Source organism: Perca fluviatilis, chromosome 14 (genome assembly GCF_010015445.1).
Source record: "Perca fluviatilis chromosome 14, GENO_Pfluv_1.0, whole genome shotgun sequence".
NCBI classification, from domain to species: domain Eukaryota; kingdom Metazoa; phylum Chordata; class Actinopteri; order Perciformes; family Percidae; genus Perca; species Perca fluviatilis.
Genome location: NC_053125.1, coordinates 20272216 through 20299099, shown reverse-complemented (window position 1 = coordinate 20299099; position 26884 = coordinate 20272216). Strand labels below are relative to the sequence as shown.

General features: G+C 41.5%; 1 protein-coding gene across 3 annotated transcripts in view; it reads right to left on the bottom strand.

Annotated features, from left to right (window-relative positions):
- arhgef40 (Rho guanine nucleotide exchange factor (GEF) 40) overlaps positions 1–26649 on the bottom strand; it is a 42574-nt gene extending 15925 nt beyond the window's left edge. Inside the window, exons 1-16 of one of the 3 annotated variants that reach the window (XM_039823223.1) lie at positions 26436–26649; positions 16089–16178; positions 15028–15135; positions 10242–10527; positions 9058–9864; positions 8718–8925; positions 8237–8457; positions 7956–8144; positions 6581–6695; positions 5705–5798; positions 5493–5579; positions 4183–4299; positions 3292–3390; positions 3019–3170; positions 1738–1876; positions 796–915 (exon numbers count right to left, since the gene is read on the bottom strand). In XM_039823223.1, the coding sequence (XP_039679157.1) occupies positions 796–915; positions 1738–1876; positions 3019–3170; positions 3292–3390; positions 4183–4299; positions 5493–5579; positions 5705–5798; positions 6581–6695; positions 7956–8144; positions 8237–8457; positions 8718–8925; positions 9058–9864; positions 10242–10527; positions 15028–15135; positions 16089–16178; positions 26436–26438 (2835 nt within the window). In that variant the 5' untranslated portion in view covers positions 26439–26649. Of the gene's footprint in view, positions 1–795; positions 916–1737; positions 1877–3018; positions 3171–3291; positions 3391–4182; positions 4300–5492; positions 5580–5704; positions 5799–6580; positions 6696–7955; positions 8145–8236; positions 8458–8717; positions 9865–10241; positions 10528–15027; positions 15136–16088; positions 16179–26435 lie in introns of all 3 variants that reach the window. The other 2 variants (XM_039823220.1, XM_039823221.1) reach the window with 2 other exon arrangements.
- Between the last annotated feature and the right edge of the window lie 235 nt (positions 26650–26884).

Here is a 26884-nt window from a genome sequence, read left to right as displayed (position 1 = left end):
ACTTCCTTTGTCTAAACAGGGATGGTTAACAAAAAAAAACAAGCAATTTCATACTGTTGTTTATGTAACATTTCCAGTTAAATCCTATGCATCATTTGCTAAACAGCATCCAAATATGTGAATTACGGGATAATGGTTAAAGCTAAAATGAGTAACAGTAGTGCAAGTAGGGACTCAGTAATATCAGTTATACATCAATATCTATCTAAAATGTGCCAATATCAACTAACATTAGCCTGCACCAAGTGTGACACCTAGTGGTAGAATTCAGTACATCGGTCCGGTCTGGTGTTTAGCTTTAACGTCTAACCGGTTTTATGTCATCTTATACTTTCTGACAAATAACGGTTTTATGAAAACGGGGGGGAGGAAGACATGCAGCAAATGGTCGGACTCTAACCCTGAGCCGCTGCGTTGAGAACTGAGCCTCTTGCATACGTGCGCCCGCTCTACCAGGTGAGCTACCCAGACACCCGAAACGTTTTATACTTATTATATCAGAAATTATTCTGATGGGATCACTTTTTTTATGGAGAGACAATCCTGGTGAAAATTGGTGCAGTCTATGTGTCTACATCTCATTCTTGATTCTACCACTGAATGGCGCCAAAGTCAGGGACTTTTGAAATCCTACATATTGTGGCTTTCATTTTAAGAATCACGCTGTGATTGTGAGCAAAGTACATTGAAATAGTATACTCTCTCATATACTATGTGTCAAGCATACAAATGTATGTTGCCGAACAAAAGGTTTTTATCAAATACTGTACCAAGGAAATGAAGAGCAACACTCACATTGGCTGTTTCTCTGAATGTCTTGAATTTCTGCTGTTTGAGTGAGAGTCTGCTGAGGGACAGAGGAGGGTCCTTGTAGTCTTCCAGCTGTGACTGTACTTGCTCAATCTCCTTATCACACTGGGGTATAAGAGAGATAGGGAGAGAGGGGTGAGAGGAGGACACAGGGCATTCACTCTACATGGAGGACAAACAGAGAGACGAGGGAAGTGAAACACTGCAGAGGAGTGGAGGATTTTACATGCAGCAGAAAGATATAGGGGTGAGAGAGAGAAGATGGTCATCACAACCTTTTTTTTAGCCAGTATACATGTTGTATCTGTCTTGTTGTGCTGTGGGTGAGCAAGACAAGGGAGTAGAGTGATAAGAGGCATATCTTAGAGAAAACACAAAACAGCAAATCAGGGAGTTTCCATCCCATCCCTGGTGGGAACAGTAGAGAGGAGGGAGGACCGGCAAAGTTAAAGCAGTGAAAATCCTTTATGTACAGTGCAATGATGCTTAAAACGCAGACTTTAATCTTCTATCTAAAATCCTACAACCAACGGCATAACTTTGGGGTCAAAATTGGGGGGGTTAAGATCTCCAACCATCTAGGGAGGTCCTGGGACATGTCTGCATGTATTGAGAAAAGCGACCTCGAAAAAAGAGACAAGAAACTTGAAAAAAGAGACGAAAACCTCGAACAAACTGACAAATGTCAGAAAAAGTGCAGGAAAATGTAATAAAAGCGCCAAAAACGTATTTAAAAAAGCCCAGTTCTGAGTATTGGGGGGGTTGTAACCCTAACATCCCCCCTGTAAATTATGCCTATGCCCACAGCGGCTGGTTTATACAATAGTTTCTTTCACGAGATTCAGGAGACATGAGAGCTGGCAGCAAAACAGTCTGCTAGGTTTGTGAAATGAGAATAAAAGCACACTCGTCCTCCCTCAGCCGCACCTTTTCCAGTTTGTCCACCAGCCCCGCTAGTCGTCCCAGAGCTTCCAGGTCCCGACCTCTCTGGTTGGACAGTCGGACGAGCCGATGGAGGGCGTCATCCACGCTGTCGTAGAGTTTAGAGGTTGCTGCAAGAGCAGCCCTGATGGGACAAAAGTAAAAAAAAAATATATATAAATTATTACCACCAAGCAATCACTCATGAGCAAGACCGAGTTTTTTCTTTATTTCTATTCTAATTCTAAAATCAGTGAGAATTTCGGGTTTGGGCTGGTAGAAATGATGTTATTATGAAAAACAAGAATGCCTTGCAGACCGATTGTCAAGCAAAAAAAGGATTCAGCAATCAGCCTATCCTTGTATTTGGCCTCGTTTCTGTGCAGACTGAGCCAAAACTCATTACTGGATGAGAACAACAGCTACAACTACAGCAGTCTTTAGATCATATTTAAGCTCTAGTCGGGCACAAACAAGCTGCATCGCTCTGTCCTCCATTTGATGTTTCGTTCACATTCCTTTTCTCCTCCGGCTGGTTTTCATTTTTTGGGCTGAAAACAAACAACTCTGTCTTCACGATTCGGAGTATTTTTAACCTATGACAACAACGACAAAATCCCTCAATCAAATACAAGAACTGGAAAAGGCAAAGGACATGCAGATCCCTTTTCTCTGCCCCTCGGGACCAAGCTGCTTGTGTACATCGTGTCTGCACTTCTGAGTATTTGCCCAATTTGAGTAGTTTTGTTTGTCATGACATCTTTGTATTTAAAATAGTCCTACTTTAATAGGCCTGTGTCTAATGTATATTCTAGCAGTATACAGTATCATTAGCATCATAACAAGAGGAAGTATATGCAGATACACACGTTGCTACTCTAAATAATGTGTAGTGTAGAGTGTAGACTTCTAATCTTTTATTACAGTGTAACAGTGCATATACTGAATAATATTATACACTTTATTTCACTTATTTTCATGATATTGATCAATTCCTTGTTTGGAGATACATTGATTGACTGTGGTCATTTTCAGCGTTATAAACAAAAGGCAAAAAGGGACCACAAAAGCACCATATTTCTAGTACAATATAAGAAACTAGAAAATTCCGCAAGAAATTTTGACAGTGTGCCTACTACTTGGTGCACATCTGAATAACGCTGGCTAACATTAAATCTGCTGTTTGACACGGCCTACAGTAAAGAGGCTCCATGATAGGAGGAGAAACTCTATTCAAACTTGATATTGCTATTGCAGCACATCGGCACACTGAATTCGGTCTTCTACCTGCAGTCTGGTGACTTATGTGCCAGTCCAGTTGCACTATTGGTCAGTCCCGCGAGCCAGGCCCCGCCCCTTTGCTGTGGTTCAGTTAAGCGCTGGTCGGCCAGGACGCTCGCCATCAGCTGTCTGTGTTTGTCAATGCTCAGAGGAACGGCCTGAAGAAGAACAGTGTACTTTTTATTGTGTCTGTGGAGAATTCTCTGTCAGCCACATAACAACGTCATGTCATCAAATCACTGATGAAAAAAAAAAGCACGCTGTGTTAGACGTCTGTACCTTGATGTTGTCTGGCATCGGCTCAGTGTCCATAGACTGCAGTGCTTCTCCGAGGAGCGCAAGGGCGCTCTCACAACGCTCTGTCAGACTCTCCAGACTCTGAAGGGGGGGAAAAAGTTAGGAGTGGAATGCTTGACTTTGAGATTAGCATTTTACTTGTTCCATCAAATTAAGACAAGACACAAATGGTAAGTAAAGCAGACACAGGTTAGTTTATAAAATTGCATGAAATGCCTTCTTTCTTTTCTTTCCATGAGAGAGGTCAGAGAAAGTGCAGAGGACAGGAACATGTTTTCGTCTGTTTGGATAAAGCAACATAAACTGTCTGGGGGGAAAGCCATTAAGAGCCCTCGAGCTTCTTCTCAGACCTACTTTGCTTGATCTATCCTCCACACCCAGTTCATCAGGAATCTTTAAAATCATCGACCACCACCGAACAAAACTTCTCCCACTCTACTCCCTCTCCTTCGTGGTAATATTTTAAACTTGAGGTACACAAAACTCAGCAGTAATGACAACGTGTAATGTGCTAGAACAGAAAAATGAAATAAATGGCAGATGTTCACACTAAAATTGACACTGGTATGAAATCTCCAGCTGTGATACTGTATATTGAAAGCTACTCCTGATCTGTATATATATATATATAGACTCAGACTGTGGGGCTGCAACAAGCACTCTGTAAAATAAATCTGAATAATTTTGCAAAGATATTAATCTTAAATGTCTGAAGTGATCATTTCCCGCTCAATTTCCTCAAGACCACTTAAAGTCATGCTCAGTCTGCTTCAGGTTAGTGGCTAGAACAGAAACTATGTAGAGATTTAGGGGGACAATTAACAGGAACGGATATGATTTTATTGAAACAGACAAACAGCGGCAGATTCTCACTAGTCTGAAGGCCAGCCAGTCGGAGTGACAGTGGGTGAAGTCTCCGTCCATCTCTTTGGGCAGCTGTTGCTTGTCAACATATTGCTGAAGGACCCCTGTTCCTCGCACCATGTGGATCTGGATAGCACAGGAGAGGATAAGAGAAGATAAGGGCAGGAAAAGAAAATCACAACAACAAACGGTAGAGAAAAGGAAAGTTTAAAGAATAGAGATACTGTATTTAAAAAAAAAGTTGGCCAAAAATGCAACTTATGAGAAGATCGTGCTGTAGCCTTGAGTATATCAAGTCTTATCTAAGAGCTTTAGTCTTTGCAATATATATCTCTATTTAAAAGAAGACTTAAATAAAATGTTTATGTTTTGCATTCATGCCAACAGATTACTAACACTCTCCCTTCCTGATTCTGAGGGCCTATTTATTTCAACTTCCTTAAAACCAAAGCATGTTCTCTAATTACACTTGCATCATCTCCATTTGTTAATATATCAGCAGGAATAAAAACAATTACAACCAAACAATAAAATGGACTGAGGAATGTGCGCTGCAGCTCCAACAGCTGTTAACATCTTTTAGGGCAGTGTTTCCCTTTAACATGCAAAGTTTTTATAAAGCTGCCAAGTTGAAATACAAACCACATGGCAAGGAAAGTTTTCTCAGGCGTGTGTGTGTAAGAAAGATCCCCGCTGATCAATGCAAAGCAATGAGCTGAATTGAGCTGTAAAATAAGCTATTTGCAAACTCTATGTGCCAAATGTATGGAAATAAGGTTCATTTAGATTCAAGCCCGACGTGAATGCGCGATCCAGCTATGTAAGTACATTTGACATTCATCACATTTTAGCAAGGGACAACAACAAAGCATGGAGTATGAAATGTTATTCGCTTTTGAATATTTAGCATTTCATATGTGAGCAATTATCCCTGCTGTTATGATGGCCAATGGAGGTTTAGGAACATTTTGCTAATGTTTGCACACTTTATCCTTGCGGTTTTAACATCTTTGTATTATTACTTATTAAGTTTCTTGTGGGTGTGCTACCTGTGATTTAAAGCTTAGACGTGCAAATAAAAGAAATAAAACTAACTGAACCAACTCTATGTTGTGTGTGTGTGTGTGTGTGTGTGTGTGTGTGTGTGTGTGTGTGTGTGTGTGTGTGTGTGTGTGTGTGTGTGTGTGTGTGTGTGTGTGTTTGTGTGTGTGTTTTGTTGTGTGTGTGTGTGTTGTGTGTGTGTGTGTGTGTGTGTGTGTGTGTGTGTGTGTGTGTTTGTTGGATCATAAACTGTAAACATGTGATTCGCATGAGGTCACCTCTGCTCCTTCTACATTATGAGAAAGGGACTCCTGCTGCTCTTCCACCAAAACCAGAACAGATCCGAGGCCGCCAGGAACCAACACCTGGAACACACAAAAACACACTCAGAAACATGTGTTTGAGCTACTTCATCACATCTGCAGGTATATTAGAGCAACATAAGCAAACATTTAGCACATTTGGCTAAATAACATTTCTTTTCTGTCACCTGGAACAATTTAAGAGCGGAGAGGCCGAGGGTGGAGGGTGGAGAGCGTCTGCAGTCCATTAATACTGTGAGACCTTTTTCTTTGGCTGCAGGCCTGATGAGGATGGATGGAGAGATGAGGGGTGAATGTACGGTTTAAACAGGAGCAGTAGTTAATAAAGAAGATTTCATTTAAATGAGACACCTGCAATGTTAAAAAATAAAGATCAATGATGTCTATTCTTCAGAAATTAAATCATAAGATGTATACCAATTATAGTACTTTCTAGGGGACAGTTAGGGGTTTATCTATTTTTAACAGAAATTAAACTTTATATAATTTATGCCAAGAATTGGTGTGAGCAACAGATGATTGGATATTGTGCTAGGCAAACGGACAAGCTCAAAGAAGTTTGTTAAACTGACTTTGAATCAGTTTGTTATGTTTTTTTTCCGCTTTCTTGCTCATTCTTGCACATGCTGCATATTCTTAGCTCCACCTTTTGCTGCATTTGGCAAAGTCAGCAAATACTAAGTCAAGTCAAACATAATTATGAAGCACCTTTGGCCAAATAGCTTTGTAAATGAGCGGCATGACAAGAAACAAGTGGCACAAGCCCAAATATAAACATCAGAGAACTAGCTAGTCATAGATATGCAAGTAAAGACATGTTTTTTTAGAGAGTGTGAAAGCAGAGGGTAAATCTGAGACAACAGTTAATGGCATGAAAGGGGATAATGTGCATTGTAAGGTGTGCTAAATTTACGCCTTAATTCCTGGTGATATATAGAAACCTATCGTGAAGGGATGTCTGAAACAAACTATTGAACTACTACTATACTGAAATATATCTCTGGATTCATTGTCTGATTGGAGTAGGAAGAATGCAGACTTACCGAGTGATTCTGTGGTAGCAGGCCAAGACCCGGGCCATCTCCTCCTCAGAGCAGCTCTCCTCTGATGCATCCATCTCTGTGACAACCAGAGCACGTCCCAGCCTGTCCACTGTACCTGTGGTCGGTAAGCATCAGGTTAAGGTCTGAGAGAGGAGGTAAAGAGAAAGGTCTAACAAGACTACAATTAGTCTGCTACATTTGGTTTTTTATATATACTGTAAGCTTGTCAGTATCATCCACTTTATTTTTTTTAATTATTTTTTGGGGCTTTTTCCCTTTATTAGAAAGTGGGAGAGAGATGGGGAATGACACGCAGCAAAGGGCAGCAGGTCAGATTTGAACCTTGTGCCGCTGCAGGACTCAGCCAACATGGGGCGAACGCTCTTACTGGGTGAGCTAGAGGCCGCCCCAGTGTCATCCACTTTTATTTGGAATAATCATGTTTTAAGTTTTGGAGTTACAGTTCCCATAATGCTTTGGGGGAGGAAATAAAATGTTGCCATGGAATTATTAAAGTAGGTTTGTTAGTTTGTTGTTTGCTACAACTTGAGTTCTGTTTTTTAGCATATATTTGTTTACAGTTGCCAAATTAGCTGTTAGCAGTTCCTGTTTGCACTGTAATCATAAAATGTAAAGATAAACATGACTGGATCATTTTTAATACCAAAGAACTTTCAGACCTGATTATGAGAGAAGATCTGAATTACAGTATAATGTCTGTTTTTTGCAAGTGGGTTTATGGATGTTTATCCATAATAAAAATTGGCGTTATTGGTATGCCATGATATTTCAAGTCACACCGAATCTAACAGTGTATTTGTATCATGTACGTATGTTCACATCTGGGGTACTTTCCATAAAATCATCTCTCAATGCAAATCAAACCAGCTATTAGGCTAACTGAAATAAAACCATGCCAATCTCTAGGTATGGTGAAGGGTATGTGATAATGTGGGGCTATTTTAATTCCAAAGGCCAAGGGAACTTTATCAGGATGCATAGTATCCTGGATCCATGAAATAACTGGCCTTTAAAAATAAACATCTGCCTGCCTCTATGGGAATTTAACATAGGGGTGTACTTACTTATGCCCCCTGTATTTTAAGGAAGAACATTTATTTATTTACAATACATTATTCATTCACAAACAAAATTGGTGTCCTTAAAGGTTGGATATTTCCTAATTTTTTTAATTAAGGCATTAAGATCAATTTCCAAAAGATGATTTTTTTATTCCTCTTTTTAGTCAACTTTAGCATGGGTGTCCTAATTTTTTCACATGACTGTATGTGTGCTGGACAACAACGAACAACGAACGACAGCAAAGCCACACATCTATAGGTATAGGAAAAATACAGGCCTGAAATAAACTTGCCTGTCAACTTTAGCTTCCCTGACTGCAGGAGCTCTGTGTCCAGTTCCCTCAGCAGGGGAGGCACTTTAGATGTAACAGCATTTATTTGGTCCGGACACGTCTCTCCTGACCCGGCCTCCTCATTAGAGTGGTTTAGTAAGGATGTGCCTGATTGGCCATTGCAGACAGGCAAAGATTCAGCTTCTTTCTCTGTTGAGGGATATAAAAGTTAGAGAAAATATTCTATGGGGTATTTTAGGACTTTTAGCATCTCATGCATTAACATTCAATTTCCCTCAGACCTGCACTGGTTTTCCTCGTGTCTTCATTAATTGAAGGGGGCACTCCGTCAGGTTCGTCTGCCTGTTTTCTTTGGTTCTCCTCTGTGGTTGGCAGCTTTGTCAAAGCAGAGCAGGTGGTGGGACTTGGTTGAGCAGCTTTACCCTGATGTTTTGATCCCTTCTGGTGTGTACGACCACCAGACCTAGCCCTACCTTTGGCCCCCTTTCCCTTCCTTTTCCTCCTAAAGACAAAGCACAGGAAGGTACTGATGAGGTACAACAGACAGTTAATAATTTGAATCACTTTATAAATGACTTTGTTAAGAATGGTTTAGGAGGGTGTCTTTTGTACCACTGGTGTCAGGCCTATATGTGTGTAAGTCCCAAAACCTGTACGTTGTGCGCAGAGTTTGCACCAAAATGTTACTGGTCTGTACTTTCATATGGAAGTGTGAAAATGAAAACAAATAAGAAGGAGTGCCCATTGGAAATAAATCTGTACCTTGGTGCCCTGAATCCTGCAGTTTTAACTTCCTTTCCTCTGGGACAAACTCTGTCCTCTGTCTTCCTGTCATCCCTTTCCTCTGTCACCTTTGGGTTTGACGAGTTCTTCATTTTAGACCCGCTGTTGGTAATTTCTCCAGTGAATGGTCTCTCTGGTGCGTCTGATGTTGGGGTTGTGGCATCACTGTCTCCGCTCAGTGGTTTATCTGTATCCTCGAAAACAGAGTCTGAATGAGATCCATGATCTGAGTGGCCCTCTATAATGTGCCCGATTTTGTGGTTTGTCAAGTCATGGATTTCGTTTGCGACAAAGCTGTCGCCACTCTCAGAGTCTTTACCTTTGTGATTGTCTCTGCACGGCTGCGTGAGGCCGTTGCTATCTCTCTCCTTGCCCACGCCGGGCCTCCTCTCTTTGAAAAGGCCATCAAAACAAAGCCGGTGGCTTTCCAGGCCCTCAGAGTCTCTGCTTGTTTTGTCTCCTTCATCAGAGTCGTGGACAGAAGAGGAGTAAGACCGCCTCCCTCTGCCAGGTTCAGTGACTACTGGTGGAGGCCGAGGTGGTAAAATGTCACCTTTTGGGGTACCTACGTCTCTTTTGGCGCCAAGGACGGCACGAAAGCTTCCTGACCCTTCCAGTCTCCCATTTCCCCAAGCTCTGCCCTTCCGGAGTTTGATAGCTTTACCTCTCCTGCACAGAGGCAAAGTCTTCGTCTTACAAATTCCATGCATCTCCAGATACCTCTGCCTCGTGTCAACCCCTCCATCAGGACCCACTCTGGGCTCCAACAGCTCCACATAGTCCCCGTCCAGCTGAGGGTGCCTCGCTGTCCGCCCGAGCCCATCTTCGCTGCGCCTTCGCCGAGGAAGTGCAGGCTCAGAGGCCAAGCCGTCTGGTGATAAACCATCATCTTCCTCCTCATCCCAGGACCAGGAGTCCAGTTCTCCGGACGATGAGCCACCCCAGCCCCCGAGGCTGCTGCCCCCCTCACTGGGCAGGCGGTTGGATGTGGGGCCCTTGTGGTTGGACATCAGGCCCAGCTCCTCAGAAGGGTCATGGATGAATTTTGGGTAGACAACCTCCTTCCACGGAAGTCGAATGACACCGTCACAGGTACTGACCAGGCAGGTGTCAAGTCCTCCTCCAACTATGCAAAGGTTAAAGAGAACTAACTTAATGTCACATTCATACGTTTATTGAGGGTATCCTTAAAAAAAGACACCAACATAAGCTACGTGGAAAAGGTCTAAACTTGTGCCTCCTTACTTTATGACACCCATATATCTCTCCCTTCTCTTGTTGCCCTTACACATGACATCCATGATAAAAACCTGCCTCTTCTAGCCACATGTCTTACTTCGCCTGTTTTAAGTGTAGTCTTCTTCCTAGTCATTATTACTGGCTAAGCTGCAAGACCTTTTTCAGACACTTAACCTGAAAAAACGAATAACAATAAGAACCTATGATCAGAAACAAAATGAAAGAACGAAATTTCAAAAGAAGTACAGGTCGTCCTTTCCTTACCTTCTCTCTTGTAGCCCCGTTCTTTGTTGACGCTGTGCAGCCACTCAGCGGTGAACACAAGGGGGTGCTGTGACTCGGGTACCAAGATTTCCTGAACTGTGCGCCCCCCAGGGGCCAGACATTTTAAGGCCAGACGGGGGCAGCGCGTCGAGAAAGGAACAACCTGCAGGTAGAAGTCATTACTGCGCAGGATCCTCCAGTCCAGGGTGGACAGCTGTATGACCACTTTCTCCCCTAAACACAGAGGCCAGCCGGAGTGAAGGAACAAGCAGCCAAGGTACTGAGACTGTGATGACAAGGAGAAGAAGAAAGGAAGTGTGTTGAATGTATAAATAAAAAATTAAACCATCATCTGCATGAAATGAAATACTGCTTGCAGAATCTTCTCTCTAGACCTCTTTTGGTTGTGCAATGGACTCTTTGCAATTTGGAAATCTCCCCTCTTGTCACAAACTATCCTATTTAATGCTCACGCACAATCTGCTCCTCCATTCACACACCACAGCCCACATTAGCCAGTTCTGCATGGTTTTGTTTGACATTCAGATGAGTCGAATTTCTAGAACTGATACCACACCAGTCAACACTATTCACTGGCTCAACTGGCCAAAAGCCAGCGCCACATACAAATGTCAGACATGTGACTGTGTTTTCTACAGTGTAAAACCGCTTGGCTGGCATGACACGTTGAGAAGACTCTGGAAAGCGAGAGAGAGTTAGTGTGAGTCAGACAGAAACATGCAGATGACCAACTCTTCACAACAGCCAGCCACTGTTAAAACAGTCCACTGTTTCATTAGGGGAAAATACATCAAATAGATCTGTAAGACTGGGAAATCAATCTAAATCTAGCACACTAAATGACATGGGTCTAAATATAGAAAATCGTACAAAGAAGCATTTACTAAAGAATTCTGAATTTACGGTAAGAGAGAAGGCCCTGAGTGTGAGCCCCTGCACTCAACTGATCTGTTTAGAAAAAAAAACACCTTATTCCAAATGCTATTCCCACCTTAATCGATCCTGTGTCAGATCTATATCCTCCCTCTCGCAGTCTGAGGTATAAAACTCCTCCAGAACCTCTCTCTGCTGTTCCCAGTCACGTCTAATCGACTGACTTGGGGCTGCTCCCTCCCCCCCTTTGTGCCCTCCAGACTCACGAGACGTGATCAGATTATATTCCTTACTCAACCTCTCCTCCATCTTTCCTTTTCTACCTCTACCTCTTATTCAATGTATTCCCTTCAAGTCTCTCTTCTTGCCTGTTCTTTTGATGTGGCAAAGTTCGGGGCAAGCAATAGTCTGTCATGGTGGATATTAGCATTAAAAACCATGTGTGACTTTTCCTCTCTTAAAAAGTTTGCCTGTTTTGAGTCAGTCCACATTCTGTAACTCCCTGTGTCCTCTGGGCCTCCTCCCTCCTCCGACTTCTCCCTCAAAGTACCCCAGTGTTTGCTCCTTCTTCAGCACCTTCCGTTTCACAAAAATTCCTCAATCAGTCTACTATAGTCTGCAACCTCCAGCATCTTCTCTTTTTTCGGACGCATGCGTGCAAGCATGCAGGCATGGTGAATGAAAGCCATGTTCATTCTCTCCTTCGCCTCCCACCGCTTCTCTGTTACTCACTCTCTCTTTCTTTCTCTCACAGCAGTAACACACTCACATATGGAAGGAATTATTGTCATGACTCACAGTCTAACTCCCGTCCCAGGCAGCTCCACTCATTGACAATGAAAACATAGTTTTCTCACAATGCTTTCTCACAGTGTGTGTGTGTGTGTGTGTGTGTGTGTGTGTGTGTGTGTGTGTGTGTGTGTGTGTGTGCGTGTGCGTGTGCGTGTGCGTGTGTGTGTGTGCCTGCAAGTTTAGGAAAACTGTAAAGGGGAAATATGAGACTGTTCGTTCATGGCCTCCGAGCTAGTGCTAAACAGTGTGTGTTTGTTTGTGTGTGTGTGTGTGTGTGTGTGTGTGTGTGTGTGTGTGTGTGTGTGTGTGTGTGTGTGTGTGTGTGTGTGTGTGTGTGTGTGTTGGAAAGTAAAAAAGGAATGCTGTTCAGTATAAACCTCAAAACTTTGAGTTAAGTAAATGTGGCATTTCATTTGTTTATCTTGTTTTGTGCGTGTGACACAGAAAGTGCAAAGAGAATGATTTGAGCCCATACACAAAGTGGAAGTTGCATGTGTTTGCACAGTGTATCCTATCATATCATCTATCATACTATTTCCATGCGTTTGCTTTTATGCATGCATGTGGGAGTCTGAAAATTAAAACCAGAGCGCTTTTATGTATGCCTTATTTCACTGTATTTCATTAATCTCTGTTGATTCAGTGGAGCTTCCAAGGCAGGAAACCACCTCTTTTGTCTGCGACTCACAGCTCCTGGTAAATCTCAAATTTTACCGGCCAGCTAGGGTTTTAGAGCTCGACCCTCCACAGTGTAATGGGTAACTGACATAGGGTCACACATGTGTCGAATTATAAAAGCCTTGAACTTTTCTTTGCACTGGTGTCTTCATGCCACAAGGTACTGTGAGAGGCTGAAGACTTGACACTTAGAGGCCTTTAACCCCTGCCTCATTTAGTTCAGCTGAATCGCACTAGAGTTCATTTTCCCCCTTGGTGCGGTTCGTTTGGGCAGGTGTGAATGCAGCAATCACACTCAGATGTGCACCAAAAACAGACCAAACAAGCATACCGAAACCGCCTTGAAGAGGTGGTCTTGGTACGCTTTCAAACGAACTCTGGAGCGGTTTGTTTGTGGTGAAAATATTATCCGACCTCGAACAGACCCAACTGCTGGAAGAACTGCAAATTTTTGGGCTAAACCAGCTGCCGTAATCAGCTGCACTGGGCTATGATGACCAGGGCTAAAATCAACCCGTGCAGTTGTCTCTCCATAGTAGGACTTGCAAAAGTGACTACTGGCTTTGTTTCCTCTCTTTGTTTACTTCCAGAAGTTCCGTTGGAATTTTCCCGCATGTTATTTATGAATGACCTAATGAACCGAACTACAGATGAAAAAGCACCCATAGATTAAGGGCACAAAAATAAAGACCTGAGATTGGCATGGACCTGACCTGAGTCTTAGCTCACTTGACTTAACTTGATTTGACAATTGAGCAATATCAGTCAAGTGAAGTTTTTACCTGCCAAATTCCAAGTAATGATTCCAAAGATAATGCTCATATGAAGAGTTGTGACTTGCCTTGGATTTGTGCTTAAGGAGCCTTAAAAACAATCATCTTATTAAGACTTAATAACTTACTTGGACTTGTCCTTCAGTATTTGAAACTTGACTTAACCCGCCTGTTTTCCTCGAGTCAAATTTGACAAGAAATAACGTGGATGGTTCCATACAATGCTCTTCACAAGTAAAATAAATGATCAGTTCACTACTTTCATTGAATTTGGGTGTTTTATTCAATTTTATTAGCCTTGAAATCTATACGCACCCTAGCGGCAGCAAATGTAATTTGCAGTCAGGGTCAGTCTAGCAACTCTCTGTTGGCTTGCGAGCTGGAAAAACCAAACTCTAGTCAGGCCAATCACATCGTGTATAGAGTCGGTGGGCGGGCTTAACATAATGATGGCAGAGTTGCGACGGTTCTGTGTGAATTCCCTGCTAATTGAAAACAAAGAAGATGGCTGCTGCTGCTGGCAAACAGCGGTCTTTCGAATCGGCATTGGCCACGACTCTGGAAGACTTGGAGTTAAGCTTTTCTTTGAGAAAAGAACAAAGAACGAAACTGAAGTCATTCTTAAAAAACAAAGATGTGTTCGGAGCTTTGCTGACCGCATACGGCAAAATTTGTATCTATCAATTAGCATTGTTCTGGTTGGTTGCAGCACTATCCTATTGCATTACATTGAGTTCCCAGACCCAACATCTTGATGTGGGTCTGGCTTGTCAGGCTACAATTTTATAGCATATGAAGAAAAAAAAAAAAAAAAAAAAAAAAAAAAAAAAAAGTCAAAAAAAGTGCAGAAATAATGGATGAAAACATCAGGAAAAGCTTAAAAAACGTCTGGAAAAGTAAGAAAATTGTGAAAAAAAGTGACAAAAACATTGGAGAAAGCGACAAAAAAACATGTCGAAAAAGACGACCAAAACATTGAAAAAAAAGTTTTCATTTTAAATGTTGACCCAGAAAAACAAAAAGTTGCATGGTCGACGAGAAGACAACACAAGGGTTAAGAATGGTTTAGACTGACTTGAGACTTGACTTGAAAACAAGGCTTGACTTGAGACTTGCTGTGACAAGACTTGGACTTGCCCCCAAAAATGTTCTGAAAACCTTTGGCCTCACTTGGACTTGCCCATTAGGACTTGAGTCTTTCATTGCTGAGACCTGGAACTTGATTTGGACTTTTGCCAATTGATTTGGACTTTCCCTGAAAAGACTTAGAAACAAATAAAGTTTTATGAACACTTGTAACATGAATTGGATTTGTTTTTTAGGACTTTCAACTTGACTTGAGACTTGATTTGACAGGACTTCCAACTTGACTTGGACTTGTTGCAACTGACTTGGACTTGCCATAAACTACCTACAAGCAGGGATGGGATTCTAAGGACTTAAGACTTGATTTAAAACTTTTCTTGACTGAGTTAAGACTTGTCTTGCATTAGTTGCCCAGACATCTCTGTCAGCACACATAAAAATGAATCAAAAAACAGTTGGCAGATTTGTCACGTTATACTTTTTGTATTTAACAGCTGATTCTGCTGCTGATTATACAACTATGTGTGTGTTCTCATCCGCAGTGTTTGCAATTTGGAACTCACGCAGGCGTGCTGCTGGAGTTTGTGCAGGAGGTGCTTGGCAGGAACGAAGTAGTCCAGGAGGTAGCGAAGGCTGTCGTGTTGATAGGTCGACTCCAGAACTGAAAAGACCTGAACGAGTAGAAAAAAGGCATAGTGAATGCAGTTGTATTTAGTGCATTTGGTGGTTAGATGCACGAAACAAAATGGCATAGATTTTACATATCATTCATGTCAGGGGAAAACCATTTCACGTTCAGAATGCCAGCTTCTTGTGAACTAAGAGCAGCCTTTGTTTCAGCTAAAGCTGCACGCATGTTTTGAGTGTATCAAATGGATTTTGAAATGCATTTGCTCAAGAGCGGAGGAATTTCCTCAACCCAGACAGAATGTAATCAAAAAGGCTGCGTCATTATATCCATCTTCTTTCATGAAGTCATTAAGCAGCTTTTTCCGTAGCAACAAGAAATTTGATTGGAAGCTACATGGCAACTTAGAACAAACCAATTACCAAATTACCATAAATGCTAACGGCAAAGGGCCCAAAAGATTTACTTCAAAGGCCCCTTAGTCCACTGGTTCATATGGAAACAAAGCTTAAGGAACTAAAAACAAATGTGACTGTGGCACTCAGTAATACTAAGTTGAAGATATTAGAGCCTACAAAAAGTTCCCACAATGCACCTGTAAGAGATTGCCATTGAGCAGAAATAGTGTGCAGCTTTTGGTGAAACAAGTCACGTAATGGCGCTGGTTGGAGGAAGAGGGTTTGGCTATAATTGACCAGCTGGCTAGATGTTGTTTGTGTTGGCTTCTAGCAGCAGTTTATATCTAGGGCAAGCAGTGTTATCTGCACATGACATCGCCTTGCCCACTTACTCCAACTTTGCGTTATCATTTAATTGAATCTGCATTATTTGTATTCCCCTGTTTATTGCTGAAAAGATGTGAGACTGGAATAAAGGTGTGTGTGTGTGTGTGTGTGTGTGTGTGTGTGTGTGTGTGTGTGTGTGTGTGTGTGTGTGTGTGTGTGTGTGTGTGTGTGTGTGTGTGTGTGTGTGTGTGTGCATGCTTGTGAGATGTACCTGGGAGAGGAGGGGTGGTGCCGTGCTCTCAAAGGGAGGATAAAGCGATGAGAGCGCCCCCTGCACACAGTCCTCCATTGCCTCCGAACCCTGAGAGAGACAAAGGTGGTAAGAAAGGGTTAATCCATGACCGGACGCTGAATCAACTCGAATGTCTGTGTTTGTGTTTAACAGCCGGGTTGTCTCACTTTTTGCTGACACACACACACACACAGACAAATATACACACATATATTCTACTTTTAACTTCCTGTTGTATGGTCTGTCTGGGGAGTGTCAAACATTTCCTCCAAGGCCCAGTAAATGTAAGAACCCCCAGAGCAAAAGAGTCAAACCACTGCAATATGTTAACTCCCTACACACACACACACACACACACAAACACACACACACACACACACTATGCAGGCACAGTTTCATGCACACATACACATCATAACACTGGGCCGGCCTGTGAGGCGGAGGGTGACAGAGTAGAGCACGCAACACATAGTGTTTATTTTTCTACATGGACCGTTGGCATGGTAACCTGCAACTTTTTTCTCTCTCTTTTCCGACTTCTCTCTTTCCTTCTCCCTCCCTTCACATTTCCTCTCAAATCTCCCATCTGCTTCTCTTCCTCAATTTGCTCTGTTCTGTCTTTTTTTCTCATCTCATCTTTTTTTTTTATTTCTTTTTTTTTACCCAACTTTCTGTCTCACCTCCATCCGACTCTCTGAATGTCATCTGACAACAATTAGGCTGAGATTCTCTTCGACAAACGGCACATTGTGCTGAATGACTACCGAGGGGATGGATGGAAAGCAATGGGAGAAAACCCCAGAATGGGAGGACAGAGTGTTTGGAAAAAGAAAAGAGTTGCTAGCGAAAGAGGGGCCAGGAAGGAATGAGCTGGTGGTGGTGTGGGAGTTTATGGAAGAAGACCTAGGTTCAACTGCATTGAAAATTATTTTTGGGGTTTGTTTTGTGGACACAGAGGGTTTGGGGTTAGCCACAGAGGAGGATAGAATGAGTATTACAAACAAGAGTACTGCTGTTTTCCAGTTGCGCAACTTTGCCTGAAATGCCCTGACAAAATAAATTCAACAAATCACTTTTTCAAACTAAGGTTGAAATACATGTAAAGACTTATTTGCAATTGTGTTTTGACAGTCTGAAAGAGACAGGAAGGAAATGGAAATGTAGGCACTGGAGAGAACAAGCAGTTGTAGGGTGGAACAGAAGAAAAAAAGGTCACTGAGGGGACTGAAGGAGAAAATCTGAGACTTATAAACGGAGCAAGACACCTAAAAACACCACATCAGATCTACTGTATAACTTGCTGAAGACCTGCTCTGCTGAGGTTGCTCAGGGTCACTTACAAGAGATGTAAGGTTCTGTTTCCTATCCACTCTCTTGGCTGCAAAGAAGATTTTTCAACTGTGACTTCAGTCCTTATGGCACCAACAGCAGAGTGCCACCGCCGGGGTATCAAATTCATGCAGCTTTATTTTTCCATGGTAACAGAGAATAAAAAAATAAATAAAAAATGACAAAACTTACGTAAAAGTTTCCCAGAAGCAGAGCAGCTTTAAGGTCATGTTAGTTAGTCTGTTGGCTTTTTAGTAAATAATCTTTTGGAAGCCACCCATAAAATGCTCTTTATCAAAGGATATACATGTCCAATCATTCTTATTTATCTAAAAACAAGTGAAAACTTTGCCAGATGGTTGGCATGTCATACAAGTTTCCAAGTAATTAACCCTCTTAAGAGTCATTACGTTAAAACAAGGCAGAAAAAAGTCCCTCGCTGCACCGTTTCACATTTGAAACAAGTTTATCACTACGTTGAAAGATATTCATCTTGTATTTAAATATATTTATAGATTTATATATATTTAATATATTTAACTTATTTTCAAAAACATAACTTTAGCAAAGACTTGAAGCTTTAAAGTCTTATGTAAAGTACACACTCTATACTCTCTATAACAGAACACAAATGTTGCATCATTTTAAAAAGTAAAGTCATTCATATTCAAGTTCATGTAAAGACGAAAACATCACGTATACAGGAGGAGGTGTCTCATTGAGTAGACTATGGTAAACAACAGCCTGTCAGAGGGCATGTTGTAATAGGTGTCATGGTTGTAAAAGAGGTTTAAACAGCCTTCTGGCTCACTGACAGAACATATTGAGTCTAGTAAAAGCACAGCAGGGGGGTTCAGGGGATTGCAAGGCTAGCCAGCAGGAACTTCCTCTTTGACTAAAGCCCTTTTTACCACAAGACTTGAGTTAATTCACAACAGCACTATATAAAGCAAATACTAAAACATGGCAGTGGACACTAATGTCTTTTGGTGTGTTTTCTCAAAGGCACAGCTCTTTATGTGTCATCTGACTGACTGTAAATGCCAATATAATTGTGCACAATGCCTCTGTCCTTTCAACAGTTTCTCACAGATGCAAGTTGAATGGGAACAACTCTGCAATTTGAGCCCAAATGGCTCAATAGAGCTCCTCAGGATCAAATATGTGGCTTGTGCCAGAGAATGCACCACTCATTCATTGCTTAAGTTTGGGTACAAATAGGCCACTCAGGTTTGGGGAGCTTTCCTAAAACCACTGGAATACTTGTTGGCATTATGTTATTGAACATTTGTGTTTACATTGAGATTGGCAGATCTGAACTCAATGTAGCTTAGTGACGAGCTACAGTAGCAATGGCCTGCCATTGGTAGGATAGAATGGAGATCATAATTACAAGACCATGGTATACCTTTTTGTAATACACATAGTCTAAATGTATGGCCATGGTTTAGTAAGTAAGTGACCAATCAACAATGTTGTGGAATGGTAAATAACGTAACAAAGACGTGCAAACTTGTCAGCAATGTAAATCTATAACTTTACGACGGACAGATTCATAACGTTGTATGATGACTATCTGCCGACGTAACCACAATGTTGGGGTAAGGTTACTATATTACTTTTTCAAATGTTACGTTTGTAACGTCACAACGAAGGTTCCCTGTTCTTAAAGGTGCCCTGCCACACGTACTTCATTACTTTGTGGTAATGTCTGAAGTTCTACCATGGACTCTGTAACATTGTTTTGTGGAAAAAAATGCCTTGGTTACCTTGTTTCAAGCCATTTTAGTGTGGTATATAAAGCCTGCTGGAAGGCTCAGCTCGATTTCTGTCAGTTCTCATTAATATTCAACAAGCTAAGCTGTTTGAATCTGATTGGCTAACAGCTAGCCAATGAGAGCCTGGCTATCAGCATCCTTTACCCAGCCCAACTGGGCGAGCTCATGAATTGTAATGAGCTCAGGCAATATGATGTCAGACTGACAAGCTTTTGTAATTGGCCTGATTTCTCTGCTTATTTCTTTTCAGTGGCTAGAGCTGAAAAAGGAGGTAGCAGTTCATTTTCACATTCACAACATAACACAAACACATATGGACCTAACATATTTCAAAAAATGCAAGTAAAAACAGTTTTGTATGGCAGGGCACCTTTACGTTTTTACGCTAATATGGCGTAAATTGATACGTAATGCAGTTGTTTTGAGACCAATAGAGGACGTTAATATAGTTTGTCGCCACAACCACATTTCGTTTGTAGGGAGCTTGCCTGCAGCAATATTTGGTTTGGATGTGTGATGTACAGTTGTATGCCACCAGCACTGTTTCTCCCTATTTTATTTCCTTAGCATTGACTCTGTGTTTGCATGCTTGTACAGCTTTCAGCAGGATATTCCACTGCTGAAAGGAATTTCAGTCTGGAAGCACAATCACTCAAATACACAAGGGATGATGTGTAATTGAGGGGAAAAAGAGTGATGCTGCTTTTCCATCAAATCATGAAAATGAATGAAAGTGAATATTGCATATTTTCCAGTAATATAGTTTTTTTACAGTACCAGTGCATCTAATGCAATTAGTCACTCTTCCTTTCGATCACAGTCCCATACGTGCACATATGAAACAAAGCAGCCTAGATGAAATTTGTTAATTCAATTTCCTTTGGACTCCAAGCAAGGGAGCCTCTCATGGAAAAACCTGGTGCCTCTTCGTTAGGGGACTATAGGTGTAATTCAGTTACTCTTCAATCAGATACTTAACGCTCATGCACTCAGGGGTTTTACTTATTGTAAGTCACTTTGGATAAATCTGCTTATATGTATAATGTGATGCCATGAATATGGAGTAGAGCCTTTGTTTTCACATCCCATAATCAATACTACATACTGACTTTCCAGCACAATCGCCAATGCCTTTAGGAGAACTAGCTGTACGCACATTATCACCAAATGAAACCAAACTAGAAAGATGATGAGGAACAGATCTGAGTTAGGAGCTTAACAAGACATATGACATTTGTTCATTTTAGGCACGCTAAGAATAGCTTTCAACAGAGAAGTGCATGAGTGTTCTGATTCAGTAGAGAAGTTAATAGATTTGTTCTAAGTGCATGTCTTTGAAAACACGTGATCATTCTGGGAGAAAGTGTACAGAAGTAAAAGTACAGTTTGGAGTCAAATTGTTGGGTTTTACTAAATAACTATGTCTGCTAGCTAAAAGAGTGCTATAATGCAAAGTATTACATCTGAACCTTCATGCAGAGTCAAGTGTAAAATTGCACAGCTTTTATAAAGAGGTTTTAGGATTTTATCATATGTGGCATTTAGGAAACCTTTAGTGCAACCTTGGCACGGTAAGATGTCCAGACTAGCAACATTCATTTTCGTTTTCTGCGTCCTGCTGCTCGCATGGTCAGCCAGGAAATATTTTTTTTACTAAAGCAGTATATGAAATCAGATGTATTACCTACCACCATTTAGTTGTTTTGTGTTATTTAGCTAAGATATTTATAAAATATCTGGTCATGCCAGACGTAATTATTCCACTCATTTTTTAAACAATGCAATTACCCGTTTCAGCCACCAGGGGGGGCAGTGCTCCCCATGCCCCACAGCAAACTCATGGGTCAGACCCATCTGGTAGCGAAGGAGGGCCGAGACTAAGAGCTACATGTAAAAATATGCACCAAATAATGCACCAAATTGGGTCCCCCGGACTAAAAAAGTTTGGATGACCCTCCCCTCAACAAAGAATAAAAAGACATGACTCTCCCCTATTTTCCTCCGGTGGTCCATTCCATAAATACCGAACGGTCCCTAAGCACTGCTAGCTAGTCAGTTGCAGAGTATGAGGGCATGCCACGCTAGCAGCTAGGCGAGCATTATAACGTGTGTTACAAAGTGACGAGCGTTCGTCCCGGAAGTAAAGGCTGGACTACAATAGAGCTGTTTGGAGCAGTTTGTGAACAGGGTTTTCTGTTAGAGATGGTAAGTCCCTTTGGGTGGACTTTGGGCTTTTTCACTTTGTAAACCTATAACGTGCACAAAAATGATAACACAATAAAGGAAAGGGAAAAAGCCCAAAAGCATAATATGAGCACTTTAAAACTTCTGGAAGAAGGTAGTAAGTGGAACTTGAGTTAAACATTTTTTTACTGTAAAAAGATTTTTACACCAAGCTGGTTGTTACTTGTTGTTTTTGCCTGCTGTCACAGATCACAAACGCACATGTCCTGTCTTCAAAATACCGGTCACAATCCCCCAGGTGACATTGTACGCATAGGAAAATAATTAACTGGAAAAGTGTGTGTGTTCATACGGCACGTGGAGTGTCGCTGAGGACAATCAGTACAGTGTGAATGAATGTGTATCCTTGTGTTTGTGTCGGATATGGACACAGTATAGAATCAGGGTATGTCATTCTTGCGTCAGACTTCCTGTCTTTCTCTTGTGTACGCAGACTGAAACGGAAGAAGCTAAAGTAGTCTTCCATACAGACCTGGCACAGAGGGAAAACCAGAAAAAAGAAAGAAAGATGTCTAGAAAAAGAGGATAGACAAAATGGTAATAGAATTGAGAAGACTCAAGTGGTTTTGGAATATAGCTAGCACTTGAACTGTTCTTCATGTCAGTTCAGCTTATTGAAGTGTGAGTGAATTGAGCAACAGATTGCAAAAGAGACTGTGACAGAGAGACATGGAGAGAACCAGACAGCTCTACATAGACTGAGGGTTCAGACAGAAAAAGGGAAAGAGAAAAGAAAAGAAGAGGAGGAGGAGGCTGACCGGTGGGAGAGATCGATGGGAAACAAGAGCAGCAGCAACCATGATAGAAACCAGATGTAGACCCATACAGTATGAAGGACGGAGAAAGAGAGAACGAAAGAGAGTTAGAGCAGAAAGGAGCTCGGAGAATATGATATGATTAGGGGCAAAAATGAGAAAGACGCCGACAGAGAAAGAGGGAACAGAAAAGAAGAGGGGAGACAGGAAAAGGAAAGAGGCAGACAGACAAAGGGAATGAGGATGAAGAGGAAGAAAGAGGAGAGTGATTTCCTCTCCTGAATCTTCCTGTATAATCGAGCTTAACCCACAGTAGGTCAAACTGCTTCTTTACAGATTGTTTCAGACTACTTAAGTGCTACAGTCTGTTGCTGAATAGGGTAAAGGCACGTTTCACAGCAGATGAGATTTCACACAGCCTCCATTCATTGTCTACTCATTGTCAGTGACAAATGAGAATGGCATTTTGTCACATTTATTGGAGTTATTGCTCTTCAAGTGTGTGATATTTCCTGAGGCAACCTAGCTCAGGCTTTGCTAGGCTAAGAATAGAATGCCTTTTATTGTCATTATACACATGTACAACGAGATTGAAGCAACTCCTTTTCCAATGTCAACATGTACATAAGAGAAATATAACAACATGGAATAAAATAGGTAGTGCAAAAGAAAAAGGGAGGGGGGAGGTAAGGTGCACAGTTCTGAGATGCTATATACATAAATAAAAATAGAAAGATAAATATGGTTTGTATACAGTGTGATACACAGTGTGAAATAATGATATTGCACAGTAATGAAATTGCACAGAATTATCAGTGTTATCAAAAGTATTAAATATTAAATATTGCACAGTAGGTGTGTAGAAGAAAGGCCGGGGGTTGGGGGTAAGACTGTGAAGTGAAGTCAGTGCATGTGTATAATGTATAATGCATAATTGTCCAATCACATCAATATAGATGTAGCAACTAGCAAGATGCAGTAGCTGGGTGGTGAAGAGTAAAACTTGAAGGCCAATTCCAGTTTATTACAGCTTGGGTGCTATTTTTTGTAGCTTGGACTATCCTTTCTAACCGTTGCAAACAAGGTTGTAAACAAGCCAACAGTTTTGCCATTAAAAAAACACTGCATTTGGAGGTAAAATTTAAATTGAGAATGGCCTGGTTTGTTAATCCCTCATTGCAGGTACTTGTGTAAACTGTGATTCATGTTATTACAGTGACAACGACAATTTGGCTAATACTTTTACCGTTTGAAAACTATGTTTGACTAACATGAGGGTTTGTTTACAACCTGTAAGATTGCACGCTTGTGTTTCTGGCCCTGTCAATTATTTTAGAGACGTCGGCCCGATAACGCTGACGTTTGATCGTGTGAACGTGCTAGCAAACAATTGCTTCCCATATTATGAAAAAAACACTTTTTTCTGGGATTTGGGGTGTTATTTTGTGTCTCTGGTGCTTCCACACACATACAAACTTTGAAAGAAATCCATCCATGGTGTTTTGAGTGAGATACGGTTTCTGAATGTGCCTGCCTTCAGTCTCTGGGTGAGCTGTTCAAAATCGGCTCGGATTGTGACGTCACAGTCCGAAACGAGCTGGCTAACCACAACCGTAATCTCGTAGCGTTAGCGTTAGCATGCTAACGCTAGCATGCTACCTCGTTCTCAATAGCAAAGCACTGCTACAACACACAAAAGTTCACCATAATCTACAAAAGAACTACTTATATGTGCGCCCTCATTTAGAAGTCTCCCAGCTAATCCTGCCTTGTAACTGACCAGAGTTGGAGAAACAGCCTTTCTTTTACTGTCTCTAGAGTTAGCTAGCTGACATGATCTACATCTGTGCTACTGCGCATGTGCGAGTGCAATCAAATATAGTACAGAAGAAGAAGATGAAAAGAGGTCTCACTCTGTAGCTAAAACAGAGACCAGGTGAAAAGAGGATCTAAAGCAGTGAGAGAGAGCTGTGCAGTACAACAAAAATATGGTGTTTTTTGAAAATTAAACCATGTCAACCTATTCTGGTACAACCTTAAAATATAGTTATGAACCTGAAAATGAGCATAATATGGGCGCTTTAACACATCCATCTTACACGTAGCAACAGTAGCATTCATTTGGAGTTGTGTTTCTGGCAACCTTCTTCTAGCTCTGATTCCGTCTAATTTAACAACCAAGAGGGAAATATGTGGTTCTTTAGGAGCTAAATGTTAAATTTTTTTTCATCAGCTAGTTGCTGACTGTGTTTCTCTGCTGCCAGGTGCTGGGCAGGTAGCGTAGAATGTTTTTTTTCGGAGCTTTTCCACTAAAAACAGCTTTCTGCTGCGGCCAAAAAACAAAGCTGATGAGAGCTGTGAGAGTGAACCAAAACAGACGAAGTTGTGGGCCTCAAAACCCAAACAATGAGCTGAAAGACGCTAAAATGCTCCATAGAGCTACAGAGTCGGGTGATAATTCTCTGTGGGCTTGACACTCGTTGCGTTACACATGAAAATAAATGAAACATGAATGAAACAAATGAAAATATTGAGAACAGCTTTAACTCAAGATGGAAGGATTTTTATGATTTAGGATGTTTATGGCTATATTTTGGATTTTACTGCAAATTATAAACAAGAAAAAACAAACTACATGGATGCCCAATAAAGATGCCAATGAAGCAGCCATAATCAGCGAATAGTTGCCTTGAAAAGTATCCAACCTCAGTCTGCATGCACTGTTTATGGCAGAGAGTCTTGACAATCACAGGAAACTCAGTTAAAGAAAGATTCCTGTGATTGACAATATCGCTGACCCTGTCTGGATTGTTCTACTGCTGTTATCTCCACCCGCCTGGTACTCCAAGCAGGTTAAAACAAACACAGAGAATCGTTTGCAATAACTTTCATCAGACTTTCTTTTCCACCCCCTGGCCGGACTTGAGGACTGGTACACCCCATTGGTGTTTCAAAATCAGAGCTCACCAGACAGAGGGCATGGAAATACCCTCTGTCACATACTCTTGGCAAAGATTGCTGTGTGTGTCACAGTACTGTATGATGCATTTTAACACCTATGTGCATGTGTTAGCAGTCATGTTTGTCCATGAGCGTAGTATGCATGCACACATTCCTCATGCGTTAAAGGTTTTTACTTTTTGGGCACATGTTTGGAGGGTTGTTAGTTCACTCCTAGAGCTTACACAGGTCTGTTACTGTAAGGTGTTGCTCTTTTGAGCCTGGTGTTTATAGGAAATGTTCCATTTCTCTACTTTGCTGTGACGCTATGTATTCTTCTGTGTACATCTGTTGCTGTTTTCCACCCTAAACTTTCCCAACTGGTTAAAGAGGAAGATGAAACTGTACTGCACATGTTCTTCCTTCCCTGAAGTCCATGCCATCCCTTGTTCCCACTTTCTCTTTCTCTCTCTCTCTCTCTCTCTCTCTCTCTCTCTCTCTCTCTCCTTTTCTCCCAGGTCCAATGTGGAAAATGTGGCATCACTAAAACCACCGTTGCTGCTGTCCAAGTCTACTAAAATAAAAAAAGTAACCCTACCCTCTGCTTTTATTCCGTTTTCCCACTCCAGCTCTTCCTTTCTCTCCACTTTTTCTCTTGCTCTCCCTGCCAAACTGCTCCACCCTGCCCGACACATTTTTTATCATAATTCAATGTATCTTCTTATATGTATGCATGTGCCCGCCTGACTTATCTCTCTGTATCTCTGCCTCTGTATGTCACTGATCAGACCATGAGTGGGTGGGGATGGTAAAACAAAATCCCTAGAGATGCAACAGAGAGCCTTTTGATTCCATCTGCAAGTCAACCACAAAAATCACCAACATCACACTACTTAAATCATGTCATTGTAATTTGCTGCTAGTGGGATTGGACAACTTTGTAAGCTGGGAGTTATAACTGCTGATTTAAATTTATTCCCAAATCAAACACATGCCTTCATGAGAATGATTAAAGTGTACTTTTTTTTAAAAGTGATCCTAGCTGTTTTGAGTTTTAGAAGTTGAAGCCTGGGTGTATAGATAGATAGATAGATAAAGGAAATTTAAGGTAGACACAACTTATAAAGTGCTGCCATGGGAAAACACTATCAGCCTTTTAGGACTAAAGTTGAGTCTCTGGAGGAGTTTGGAGACGTGTATCTTCATATTGGAAAAGTTAGCTCACTTTTAGCATTTTCTAGACAAACAAGTTCTCCATAGTTTAAGAAAGTGGGACTTACCATGACTTCAGTCAGGAATTCCTACATAGTCCTCAGTTCCTTTCCTGCATTTGCTTCCTATCCGCATTCTCCGCAAAAACAGTCGTTATCAAACAGCCTACATTACCTCCTTTAAGCAATTTTCCCCCTTTTTATACAAGAAAATAGTCCTCTTCTCTAGTCTTTCCCTCTCACTCTCCGCTAGGTTTCCCAGCCTGGGAATGTCCTACAGCACTTTCCCCCTCCCCTCTCCGTCTGCGCCAGTCCCACGCACTCCCACCTCCCTCCCCTCCTTCCCTCCCCTCCTCTCACCTAACAAGAGCACTACAGTCACTCTCTGCACTCAAACTTTCCATGTATCTCCCCCCAGAGTAACTTAAATGAATAGACAATGAAAAGCCGTTTACCCCACCCGGGCGTAATTGCAAAAATAGCCTAAACCTCTGATGTTTTATTGTTGAGATCGCACG